This window comes from Salmo salar, chromosome ssa27 (genome assembly GCF_905237065.1).
Source record: "Salmo salar chromosome ssa27, Ssal_v3.1, whole genome shotgun sequence".
Lineage (NCBI taxonomy): Eukaryota > Metazoa > Chordata > Actinopteri > Salmoniformes > Salmonidae > Salmo > Salmo salar.
The window spans coordinates 8,590,145-8,602,500 of record NC_059468.1 but is presented as its reverse complement, the minus strand read 5'-3'; the positions used below and the strand labels follow the sequence as shown (position 1 = coordinate 8,602,500).

At 48.6% G+C, this 12,356-nt stretch overlaps 1 protein-coding gene across 11 annotated transcripts in view; it reads right to left on the bottom strand.

Moving 5' to 3' along the window:
• Positions 1-12,356, bottom strand: part of LOC106588461 (microtubule-actin cross-linking factor 1) — a 279,550-nt gene that overhangs the window by 155,555 nt on the left and 111,639 nt on the right. For 5 of the 11 annotated variants that reach the window (XM_045709357.1, XM_045709359.1, XM_045709363.1 and 2 more), the window contains 3 exons: positions 8,991-9,052; positions 4,716-4,805; positions 418-516 (listed from right to left, as the gene is read on the bottom strand). In XM_045709357.1, coding sequence (XP_045565313.1) covers positions 418-516; positions 4,716-4,805; positions 8,991-9,052 — 251 coding nt within the window. The remainder of the gene's footprint in view (positions 1-417; positions 517-4,715; positions 4,806-8,990; positions 9,053-12,356) is intronic. The other 6 variants (XM_045709361.1, XM_045709362.1, XM_045709366.1 and 3 more) reach the window with 2 other exon arrangements.

Sequence of the window (12,356 nt, the reverse complement as noted above, 5' to 3'; positions counted from 1 at the left end):
AACGTTGAGAAGGTGTGTGGGTGAAAGGGGAAACGTTGAGAATGTGTGTGGGTGAAAGGGGAAACGTTGAGAAGTGTGTGTGGGTGAAAGGGAAAACGTTGAGAAGGTGTGTGGGTGAAAGGGAAAACGTTGAGAAGGTGTGTGGGTGAAAGGGAAAACGTTGAGAATGTGTGTGGGTGAAAGGGAAAACGTTGAGAAGGTGTGTGGGTGAAAGGGAAAACGTTGAGAAGGTGTGTGGGTGAAAGGGAAAACGTTGAGAAGGTGTGTGGGTGAAAGGGAAAACGTTGAGAAGGTGTGTGGGTGTGTAAATGTGTCTTGGAATGCCTATCCATAACTCCACACCACTCCACTCGCATGCAGTCTTACAACACAGTCTATGGGGTGAGGATCAGCGTGAGGGTTGGGGGTCAAACATACTCCCTGAGCTCCTTCCTCCTCCTCCTCCCCCCCGAGGAAGATGAGCGGGGGGGCTCGGGACATACACACCCTCCTCAGCGAGGACACGCCCTTGAGCTGCTACCGTCCGGAGGGGTGGGGGGGATGAGGAGAGCGAGAGAAGGATGAAAGAGTTGTATGGAGGGATGAGGTGATGTTCCAAAAGAAAGAGAGAGGTAGAGGAAGAGGAAATGAAAAGTGCAGCTGGGGCAACAGGAAAGCCAAATCATAAAGTAAACTGCTAACAGGCCAGCTTTAAAAAATATATATTAAAAGAATTAGAATAATAATTGAAAACACACTCTCTGTCCCTCACAGTAACACACGCTCTCCGCCCCTCACAGTAACACACGCTCTCCGCCCCTCACAGTAACACTCTCCGCCCCCCACAGTAACACACTCTCTCCGCCCCTCACAGTAACACAGTCTCTCCCCCGGCCCCCTCACAGTAACACAGTCTCTCCCCCGCCCCCCTCACAGTAACAGTCTCTCCCCCGCCCCCCTCACAGTAACAGTCTCTCCCCCGCCCCCTCACAGTAACAGTCTCTCCCCCGCCCCCTCACAGTAACAGTCTCTCCCCGCCCCCCTCACAGTAACAGTCTCTCCCCCGCCCCCTCACAGTAACGGTCTCTCCCCCGCCCCCCTCACAGTAACAGTCTCTCCCCCGCCCCCTCACAGTAAACGGTCTCTCCCCGCCCCCTCACAGTAACACGGTCTCTCCCCCGCCCCCTCACAGTAACACGGTCTCTCCCCGCCCCCCTCACAGTAACACGGTCTCTCCCCCGCCCCCTCACAGTAACACGGTCTCTCCCCGCCCCCTCACAGTAACACGGTCTCTCCCCCGCCCCCCTCACAGTAACACGATCTCTCCCCGCCCCCCTCACAGTAACACAGTCTCTCCCCCGCCCCCTCACAGTAACACAGTCTCTCCCCCGCCCCCCTCACAGTAACACGGTCTCTCCCCGCCCCCTCACAGTAACACGGTCTCTCCCCCGCCCCCTCACAGTAACACAGTCTCTCCCCGCCCCCCTCACAGTAACACAGTCTCTCCCCGCCCCCCTCACAGTAACACAGTCTCTCCCCCGCCCCCTCACAGTAACACACTCAGTGATTGAAATGTGAGGTGAATGCGTCTCACTGACAGTAAAAGGAGTCAGCGTCTAGGTGGACCAGTCAGTCTTTTCATGTTAATACCCCCGCCTGTCACCGAGTTACAATGAGTCATCATGTTAATACCCCCGCCTGTCACCGAGTTACAATGAGTCATCATGTTAATACCCCCGCCTGTCACCGAGTTACAATGAGTCATCATGTTAATACCCCCGCCTGTCACCAAGTTACAATGAGTCATCATGTTAATACCCCCGCCTGTCACCGAGTTACAATGAGTCATCATGTTAATACCCCCGTCTGTCACCGAGTTACAATGAGTCATCATGTTAATACCCCCGTCTGTCACCGAGTTACAATGAGTCATCATGTTAATACCCCCGCCTGTCGCCGAGTTACAATGAGTCATCATGTTAATACCCCCGCCCGTCGCCGAGTTACAATGAGTCATCGTGTTAATACCCCGTCTGTCACCGAGTTACAATGAGTCATCATGTTAATACCCCGTCTGTCACCGAGTTACAATGAGTCATCATGTTAATACCCCGCCTGTCGCCGAGTTACAATGAGTCATCATGTTAATACCCCGCCCGTCGCCGAGTTACAATGAGTCATCATGTTAATACCCCGCCCGTCGCCGAAGTTACAATGAGTCATCATGTTAATACCCCCCCCGTCGTCGCCGAGTTACAATGAGTCATCATGTTAATACCCCCGCCCGTCGCCGAGTTACAATGAGTCATCATGTTAATACCCCCGCCCGTCGCCGAGTTACAATGAGTCATCATGTTAATACCCCCGCCCGTCGCCGAGTTACAATGAGTCATCATGTTAATACCCCCGTCTGTCGCCGAAGTTACAATGAGTCATCATGTTAATATCCCCGCCTGTCACCGAGTTACAATGAGTCATCATGTTAATACCCCCCGCCTGTCGCCGAGTTACAATGAGTCATCATGTTAATACCCCCGCCTGTCGCCGAGTTACAATGAGTCATCATGTTAATACCCCCGCCTGTCACCGAAAGTTACAATGAGTCATCATGTTAATACCCCGTCTGTCACCGAGTTACAATGAGTCATCATGTTAATACCCCCGTCTGTCACCGAGTTACAATGAGTCATCATGTTAATACCCCGCCTGTCGCCGAGTTACAATGAGTCATCATGTTAATACCCCCGCCCGTCAGCCGAGTTACAATGAGTCATCATGTTAATACCCCCGTCTGTCACCGAGTTACAATGAGTCATCATGTTAATACCCCCGTCTGTCACCGAGTTACAATGAGTCATCATGTTAATACCCCCGCCTGTCGCCGAGTTACAATGAGTCATCATGTTAATACCCCCGCCCGTCGCCGAGTTACAATGAGTCATCATGTTAATACCCCCGCCTGTCACCGAGTTACAATGAGTCATCATGTTAATACCCCCGTCTGTCACCGAGTTACAATGAGTCATCATGTTAATACCCCCGCCTGTCACCGAGTTACAATGAGTCATCATGTTAATACCCCCGCCTGTCGCCGAGTTACAATGAGTCATCATGTTAATACCCCCGCCCGTCGCCGAGTTACAATGAGTCATGTTAATACCCCCGCCCGTCGCCGAGTTACAATGAGTCATCATGTTAATACCCCCGCCCGTCGCCGAGTTACAATGAGTCATCATGTTAATACCCCGCCCGTCGCCGAGTTACAATGAGTCATCATGTTAATACCCCGCCCGTCGCCGAGTTACAATGAGTCATCATGTTAATACCCCCGTCTGTCACCGAAGTTACAATGAGTCATCATGTTAATACCCCGCCTGTCACCGAAGTTACAATGAGTCATCATGTTAATACCCCCGCCCGTCGCCGAGTTACAATGAGTCATCATGTTAATACCCCGCCTGTCGCCGAGTTACAATGAGTCATCATGTTAATACCCCCGCCTGTCACCGAGTTACAATGAGTCATCATGTTAATACCCCGTCTGTCACCGAGTTACAATGAGTCATCATGTTAATACCCCCGCCCGTCACCGAGTTACAATGAGTCATCATGTTAATACCCCCGCCTGTCGCCGAGTTACAATGAGTCATCATGTTAATACCCCCGCCTGTCGCCGAGTTACAATGAGTCATCATGTTAATACCCCCGCCTGTCGCCGAGTTACAATGAGTCATCATGTTAATACCCCCGCCTGTCGCCGAGTTACAATGAGTCATCATGTTAATACCCCCGCCTGTCACCGAGTTACAATGAGTCATCATGTGCTCCTAGCAAGTCTTTATCTGCATCTGAAATGGCATCCTATTCCCTACATACTACACTAGTTCTGACTAGGGCCCACTGGCCTTCAGTCAAAGTACTTCTTAGAAAAGTTCAGATAGGGACACATGCATGTCCCTCAATGTAATATTGACATTGTTAGACAACGATATGTGTCAATATACCCAAGTTCACTTAAAGATCTGCTCTGAGGATGTCTTTCTCAACATGAGGGTGTCTGGAGGGTGTGTCTGGAGAGGGTGTGTCTGGAGAGGGGGTGTCTGGAGAGGGGGTGTCTGGAGAGGGGGTGTCTGGAGAGGGGGTGTCTGGAGAGGGTGTGTCTGGAGAGGGTGTGTCTGGAGAGGTGTGTCTGGAGAGGGTGTGTCTGGAGGGGGTGTCTGGAGAGGGTGTCTGGAGGGGGTGTCTGGAGGGGGTGTCTGGAGAGGGTGTGTCTGGAGAGGGTGTGTCTGGAGAGGGTGTGTCTCAGGGTGTCTGGAGGGTGTGTCTCAGGGTGTCTGGAGGGTGTGTCTCAGGGTGTCTGGAGGGTGTGTCTCAGGGTGTCTGGAGGGTGTGTCTCAGGGTGTCTGGAGGGTGTGTCTCAGGGTGTCTGGAGGGTGTGTCTCAGGGTGTCTGGAGGGTGTGTCTCAGGGTCTCTGGAGGGTGTGTCTCAGGGTGTGTGGAGGGTGTGTCTCAGGATGTGTGGAGGGTGTGTGGAGGGGTGTGTGGAGGGTGTGTCTCAGGGTGTGTGGAGGGTGTGTCTCAGGGTGTGTGGAGGGTGTGTGTCAGGGGTGTGTGGAGGGTGTGTCTCAGGGTGTGTCTCAGGGTGTGGCACAGTATACCGGGGCATGACAGTGATGGTCGTCGAGGTGTGAAGGTTTGTGACCGGGTGCGTCTTGGTGAGTTTGTGTGTGTCTTACCAGGGTGACTCCAGAGAGGACCTCCAGGAGGGAGATCAAGTTGTGCCCATCTCTCAGGTCCTCGTACAGGTCTGTGATGTGCTTCCTCACCTGATGGAGAGGCAGAGAGAGAGGGGCAGAGAGAGAGGGGGGCAGAGAGAGAGGGGGCAGAGAGAGAGGGGCAGAGAGAGAGGGGCAGAGAGAGAGAGGGGCGAGACAAAAAAAGAGCGAAAGAGAGAGAAAGAAAAAGAGGAGAGTGTTAATTACATACTCATCCTGTTCATATCATCCCAGTGTTTACAAAGCATTGTTGACATAAGCAACACCGCTAGGGACTTTAGTTTCCAGGACGACAAAACACGTGCTCCGGCTGTGACCCCATGTGACGTCTTGGCCCAGGGTGTCCGGGGACAACCGTTGGCACGGCGACTCCGCAGCTTTGGCTGGCCTATTTCATCACCTTTTGTGTGAAAATGGGCCATCTTTTCAGACCTTGCTGATGGACTCCCAATGTCTAGGCTAAAAACTGTAGCTCAGTGCTACGAACCAGGAATTAAAAGAGGGAGAGAAAAAGAAGCAAGGATGAGAGAGAAGAGAGGCTGGACATTTACAGAGAGGAGAGGCTGGACATTTACAGAGAGGAGAGGCTGGACATTTACAGAGAGGAGAGGCTGGACATTTACAGAGAGGAGAGGCTGGACATTTACAGAGAGGAGAGGCTGGACATTTACAGAGAGGAGAGGCTGGACATTTACAGAGAGGAGAGGCTGGACATTTACAGAGAGGAGAGGCTGGACATTTACAGAGAGGAGAGGCTGGACATTTACAGAGAGGAGAGGCTGGACATTTACAGAGAGGAGAGGCTGGACATTTACAGAGAGGAGAGGCTGGACATTTACAGAGAGGAGAGGCTGGACATTTACAGAGAGGAGAGGCTGGACATTTACAGAGAGGAGAGATTGGACATTTACGCAATTACATTACAAACGTACAGCTAACCGGAGAGAGACACACAGAGAGGAAATGAGGATGACAGAGGGATGTATAAACATGAGGAGAACAGATACAAAGCTGAGTGAAGGAGGCAGTTGAGTGCAAAATAACATTAGAATAGGCTATGGTTTCTAGAAGACAGAGATGATGTACTAGCGATTCATTACAAGAAGACGTAGCCACTCTTGCTTGTGCTCTTTCCTATCCGACCGGACTTAAATTCTATTGGTTGGGGTGTTTGATTTAAACTGGAGTCCTCTTGTGCTATGGCTAGAGCCACGGGAGGCCAAGACTGATCTCAGCACCCAGAATTATCTTAAACCGTCACGGATCACATTCACAACACAACTATGTTTGAGGACCACTGTGCTACATCGCATTACACAATGCAGTCCAGCAAACTGCACAAGCTGTAAAATAATACCAAGTCAACATTTCACTGCATTTCAACCCTGAACTGCAACAGCATAAATTCCACATTCTTCCAGCAGAGGGCGAATTGGGCCTTTTAATCTCAGAATCCAAACAGAAAGATGGGACTTCTCTGTGTTCTGTTGTTCAATGGTCAGCTCTCCCCCTGGGTGCATCTCAATACTCCAATCCCACATAAGATTACAACTAACGAGATAAGAAGACATCTGGAAACCTTATTCACATCCTTCTGTTGCCCTGATCGCTCCTTTATTCTCTCCCTCTGCTTTCTTTTAGTCTCTCCATATCTCTTTTTCTCTCTCGCTCCCCCACACCCTCTATCCATATGTGTTGGAGCGCGGCCTAAGGGTGTGATGAAAAAGAGGGGATGTGCAATTTAGTCTTAATAACAGATACACTATATACACACAGAAGTATGTGGATTTGGCTATTTGAGCCACACCCGTCGCTGACAGGTTACATAATCAAATTCTGGAATTAGATGTTCAATGAGCAGGTGTCCACATACTTTTAGAATATAGTGTATCATGAGGAGGGGTAGTTACCACTTCTGACTGGAAATGATGATCTCTCGTGCGATAACACAGAGTAGGGGGGAGAGAGAGAGGAGGAGAGAGGGAGAGAGAAGAGAGACAGAGGAGAGAGAAACACACAGACAGCGAGAGAGGAGAGCGCGAGAGAGAGAGGAGAGCGCGAGAGAGAGAGGAGAGCGCGAGAGAGAGAGGAGAGCGCGAGAGAGAGAGGAGAGCGCGAGAGAGAGAGGAGAGGCGAGAGAGAGAGGAGAGCGAGAGAGAGAGGAGAGCGCGAGAGAGAGAGGAGAGCGCGAGAGAGAGAGGAGAGCGCGAGAGAGAGAGGAGAGCGCGAGAGAGAGAGGAGAGCGCGAGAGAGAGAGGAGAGCGCGAGAGAGAGAGGAGAGCGCGAGAAAGAGAGGTGAGCGCGAGAAAGAGAGGTGAGCGCGAGAGAGAGGAGAGCGCGAGAGAGAGAGGAGAGCGCGAGAGAGAGAGGAGAGCGCGAGAGAGAGAGGAGAGCGCGAGAGAGAGAGGAGAGCGCGAGAGAGAGGTGAGCGCGAGAGAGAGAGGTGAGCGCGAGAAAGAGAGGTGAGCGCGAGAAAGAGAGGTGAGCGCGAGAAAGAGAGGAGTGAGAGAGGGAAAGGAGAGAGACGAGACAGACAAATGGAGAGAGACAGAGAGACAGAAAGAGAGAGAGAGAGAGAGGCCATTTTCGCTCAATTTACTGGACCCATTTCTCTGCCTCTCAGATTCAAAAAGCAATATTCAATATTCTTCCCTATTCAATCAATACCACAGCTACCTGCCTTGTCTGATATAGGTCCACCGTATGTGTGTGTCTAAGGGCCAGTTGTCTGGTACAGGTCCACCGTATGCGTGTGTCTAAGGGCCAGTTGTCTGGTACAGGGCCAGCGTATGTGTGTGTCTAAGGGCCAGTTGCCTAGTATAGGGCCAGTTGCCTGGTATAGGGCCAGTTGCCTGGTATAGGGCCAGTTGCCTGGTATAGGGCCAGTTGCCTGGTATAGGGCCAGTTGCCTGGTATAGGGCCAGTTGCCTGGTATAGGGCCAGTTTCCCAGACACAGATAAAAACCTAGTTCTGAGCTGAAAAGCCATTTAAATGGAGATTCTCCATTTAGTATGCTTATTAGTCCAGTGCTAGGTTAAATCTGTGTTTGGGAAACCAGCCCTAGTTGTGTCACTGCGTTCCTGGCAAGCTGTCAACACAGGTCCCTAAAACCACAGTTCACAGTGAGGGCAGTGTTTATATGGATGTGTGTTTGATCTGTACACACACACCCAGAGGCAGCCATACACATGGACCTGACCACATGACGACACACACCCCGACCACAGCCACCTGTCTGTCAGCTGATGTGAGGAGATTGGTTGCATTATAAACATGGGTGCAGTCAGGTGATATCAGTGAACGGAGAGAGCCAAGACAAACACAAGAACAGGTAGACCGACTGGGTGATGTCACTTGTACTCTGTCAACATTTCTACTGAACAGCTATGAGCTCTGTGCTACGTAAACTTGGCATTCAGTAATTGTGAAAAACTGAGTTTAAATGTATTTGGCTAAGGTGTATGTAAACTTCTGACTTCAACTGTATGTATGTATATATCATTTCATGAGCTGGACTGCCTGTCTTTGCAACTAAAAAAAGAATCCTGTTTGCGCTCCATAGCCTATTTAGCTAGCAAACTCCATGGAAATTCGCTATTACTTCTAATTGTGTTAGCATTCTGGTGATAGACGCCAAATGGCCTTTTTTGCCGGGATGAAAGAAGGACAGTATGACAATATAAAAATTGGAATACGGCCCAACCCTAACAGAGCGACTTTATTTTTTATAAATACTTTAGATAAGTCGTAGAGAGAGAGAGAGAGAGAGAAAGAGAAAGTCCGGAAACAAGCACCATGACGACAACAGCCCTGAGAAAGACAAATTCATTACTTCCAGCCATAATGCCAATGAGAGATAAACTATTACATTCATTTAATGCCAGACAGATGCAGTAATATCACCCGGTCACCTCAGCCTGCTACTACCTCGAATCATACCATTAGAAAAATAATAACAGCCTTATTAACTCAGTGCATCTGCTCCCACAGAGTAATGAGAAGAATGTTAGCCAGACACAGGCACCCAGTAAACAAAAACTGAGTCAGTGCTGGAGGCACTGTGTGGAATTTAACAAGTAATCTAGCACTACTATTCTACTTGATTCATTTCTATGAGAGTCTGAGTCACAATCTGTCTCTGCTTGTGTGTGTGTGTGTGTGTGTGTGTGTGTGTGCCCAATTGCACCACAACCCTCCACCAACCCCCAAAATGATGCTGCGATTCCGTACTGTACCTTGATGAGATGTTTGTTCACCCATTTCATGAACGTTTTCTTCTGCACCCTGTCTCGCTCATCTGGAAAAGAAAAGATCAAGAGAGAAAAAAAGGAGAGTTCATTATATAACATGTATAGTGCAGTCATTCCTCAGTACTGTATTTTTTAGATGCAGTCTCCATCGCCCTGAAACACTTCTCTGTACTGAAGCGGTCTGGTAGCCTGTGAGTGCAGCGTTTAGTCGGATTTAACCAGGCGAGCTGTCTGGTTCAGGCAGTGTTCTACTAAATCTATTTGTCTGAACTGGAGGACTCAACAGCAATGTCTGCTGCCTGGGTAGCGTTTGGAAGAAATGTGCCTCGTCATGCATTTGTTTTGTGCGAGTAGTACATTTGTTGACACTGGAGCGTCTTTGATGACAGCATAGGATGCACTCTACCCAGTTACAGTAAACTCCATAAGAGTATCAATGATCCTATTATATCAATTAACCTCAGTCAAATGATAGGCTAGTGAGCTAACCTCTGGACCTAAACAGTGACTTCAGAAGAATTGATGAGGAGAAAATAAAGGAATGGCTTTATATTGACAGTAATGTGGGTTGCATAGTGAATAGGAGTGTTGACAAAACCTTTACATGTTCTCGCATTCACAAACTTCACTCTGCCAAAGACTGACGGACATAGAGCTGCTATTAGATTATCCTCATACCCACCCTCCCTTTTGTTCACACTCCACGACTCAATTGTGAACTCTTTTACGCGAACTTATTCAATATCGCCAAATCATGTACTCAAGCCTTCCCTCTCACTCACTCTTTTTCCATCACACACGCATACTTTTTTTCTCTCTCTCATCCCATTTCGGTTTGTCTGTTCTGAGCTCAGTTCAGACCGCGTCATCCAGAGGCCAGAGGAGTGACACAGCGATGCCCAGAATAGAGCCTGATAACAGCAACGAAGCCTGTCATCTCCCCCTCCCCCACAGCCCATGGAGCCTCCTCTTCTCGTATCTGGGTCTCTATGGCATGCAAAACGGGTAGCTCTGCGTTTCCTGCCTTCCTGTTCATAGCCGACTCCCTCCAATGGCATGCCTCTTCCCGCTTTCCCTGGTTGCTATCTGCCAACGTTAGAAAGTACATCAATTGTGGAGATATTTAACAGCTAACGTGATTTGAACCACTACCCAAAACCCACATACAAACTGCATCTCTTAACCTCCTATAATGAGAATATATCATATTTGCCAATATTAACACACTTGTTCTTTATAGCATGGCTACCGAGTGACTGCTTTCTCCCCCGTCTCTGCTTTGCGCCAACCAATCAGAGAATAGTTCCCGCTGGTACTTCCCCAACTCTACACTAATAGGCTCCACAGCTGATGTGGTTGCTGTGGTGACGCTACGACACCGAGCGGCCATGTGGAGGGAGATCGGTCTACATACGCTACACACCACGCTAAAAACGGTGTGAAAGCACACTCTCTCGCACGTTTCCCAGTTCGCGAACACAAGTGGTCTTGGTGAGCTTTTATATCTGTTTGCGGCCTCTTTTTGATAACGACCGACTGATATTTGACGAGACAGCACTTCAAAAGCTTGTCTGTTCAAACAGTATTTTTTTTACAGTGGTCAAACACCTGAACGCGGTCAAACCCAGTGGTGACACACACACACACTATATGACTCATTATGAACATAAGGGGGGCAAGCCCAAGGAACACACACATTTCAACATGCTCTTGCTAAATTGTTTCAACAGGAAAGCACGCTTCAGTTAACAAACATGCCTGGTAAGCTAGCCTAGCCCGCTCAGTAGAAACACTATGCTTTCTTTGTGACATTTAGGTTAGGCTCTGTAGCCATAAAATTATGCTATTGGTGACAGTATTCAGTGCCTTCGGGAAGGTATTCAGACCCCTTCACCTTTTCCACATTTTGTTACGTTTCAGCCTTATTCAAAATGATTATTATAAAAAAAAAATTAAATGTCCTCAGCAATCTACACACAATACCCCATAATGACAAAGCTAAAACAGGTTTTTAAAATGTTCTGCAAAATATATATATATATATATATATTTCACCTGCCTTACATATATATATATATAAAGAGAAATCCCTTACTTAAATAAGTATTCAGACCCTTTGTTATGAGACTCGAAATTTAGCTCAGGTGCATCCTGTTTCCATTCATCATCCTTGAGATGTTTGTACAACTTGATTGGATTCCACTTGTGACAAATTCAATTGATTGGACATGATTTGAAAAGGCACCCAACTGTCTAGATAAGATCCACAGACGACAGTGCATGTCAGAGCAAAAACCAAGCCTTGAGGATGAAGGAATTGTCCGTAGAGCTCCGAGACAGGATTATGACGAGGCACAGATCTGGTGAACGGTACCAAAAAATGTCTGCAGCATTGAAGGTCCCCTAGAACACAGGTGTCCTCCATCATTCTTAAATGGAAGAAGTTTGAAACCACCAAGACTCTTCCTAGAGCTGGTCGCTCAGCCAAACTGAGCAATTTGGGGAGAAGGGCCTTGGACAGAGAGGTGACAGGATGGTCACTCTGACAGAGCTCTAGAGTTCCTTTGTGGGTATGGGAGAAACTTCCAGAAGGACAACTATCTCTGCAGCACTCCATCAATCAGGCCTTTGTTGTAGAGTGACCAGACGGAAGCCACTCCTCAGTAAAAGGCACAACAGCCCACTTGGAGTTTGCCAAAAGTCACCTAAAGACTCTGACCTTGAGAAACAAGATTCTCTGGTCTGATAAAACCAAGATTGAACTCTTTGGCCTAAATGTCAAGCGTCACGTCTGGAGGAAACCTGCCCTACGGTGAAGCATGGTGGTGGCAGCATCATACTATGGGGATGTTTTTCAGCGGCAGGGACTGGGAGTCTTGTCAGCACTGAGGCAAAGGTGAACAGATCCATTGCCACTGAACTGTGATGGAGTTATATTATTAGCCTAAATTATGACTATTCAATTTACTAAAATCACATAAGGAAATCATAACTTTCATAAGTATGCAAATGGAATGCTGCATGGAATACTTTGTATTTCTTAAGGTGAAAATGTACTTCCCAAACTTGAGACTCGCGCGCCTATGAGCACGACAGTTAGGCCTAGGTCGTTTCGATGCTAATGTTGTGCCCCTCCGCCCAGTCGGCTATGTCGATGACCGTGTATATGACACACCAATCACCGACACCTGAAATTCCATGACAGTCACAGCCCTATTGCCAAGGGAAGAGCCTATAAACCAACAAGGTGGTGTGTGTGCTGTGTTTGTATGTGTGACAGCCACGGAGAGGCACACATTTCACCACACAGAGAGACCTTGTTCAGCGTTATACACCCCTCCACACTGTCCA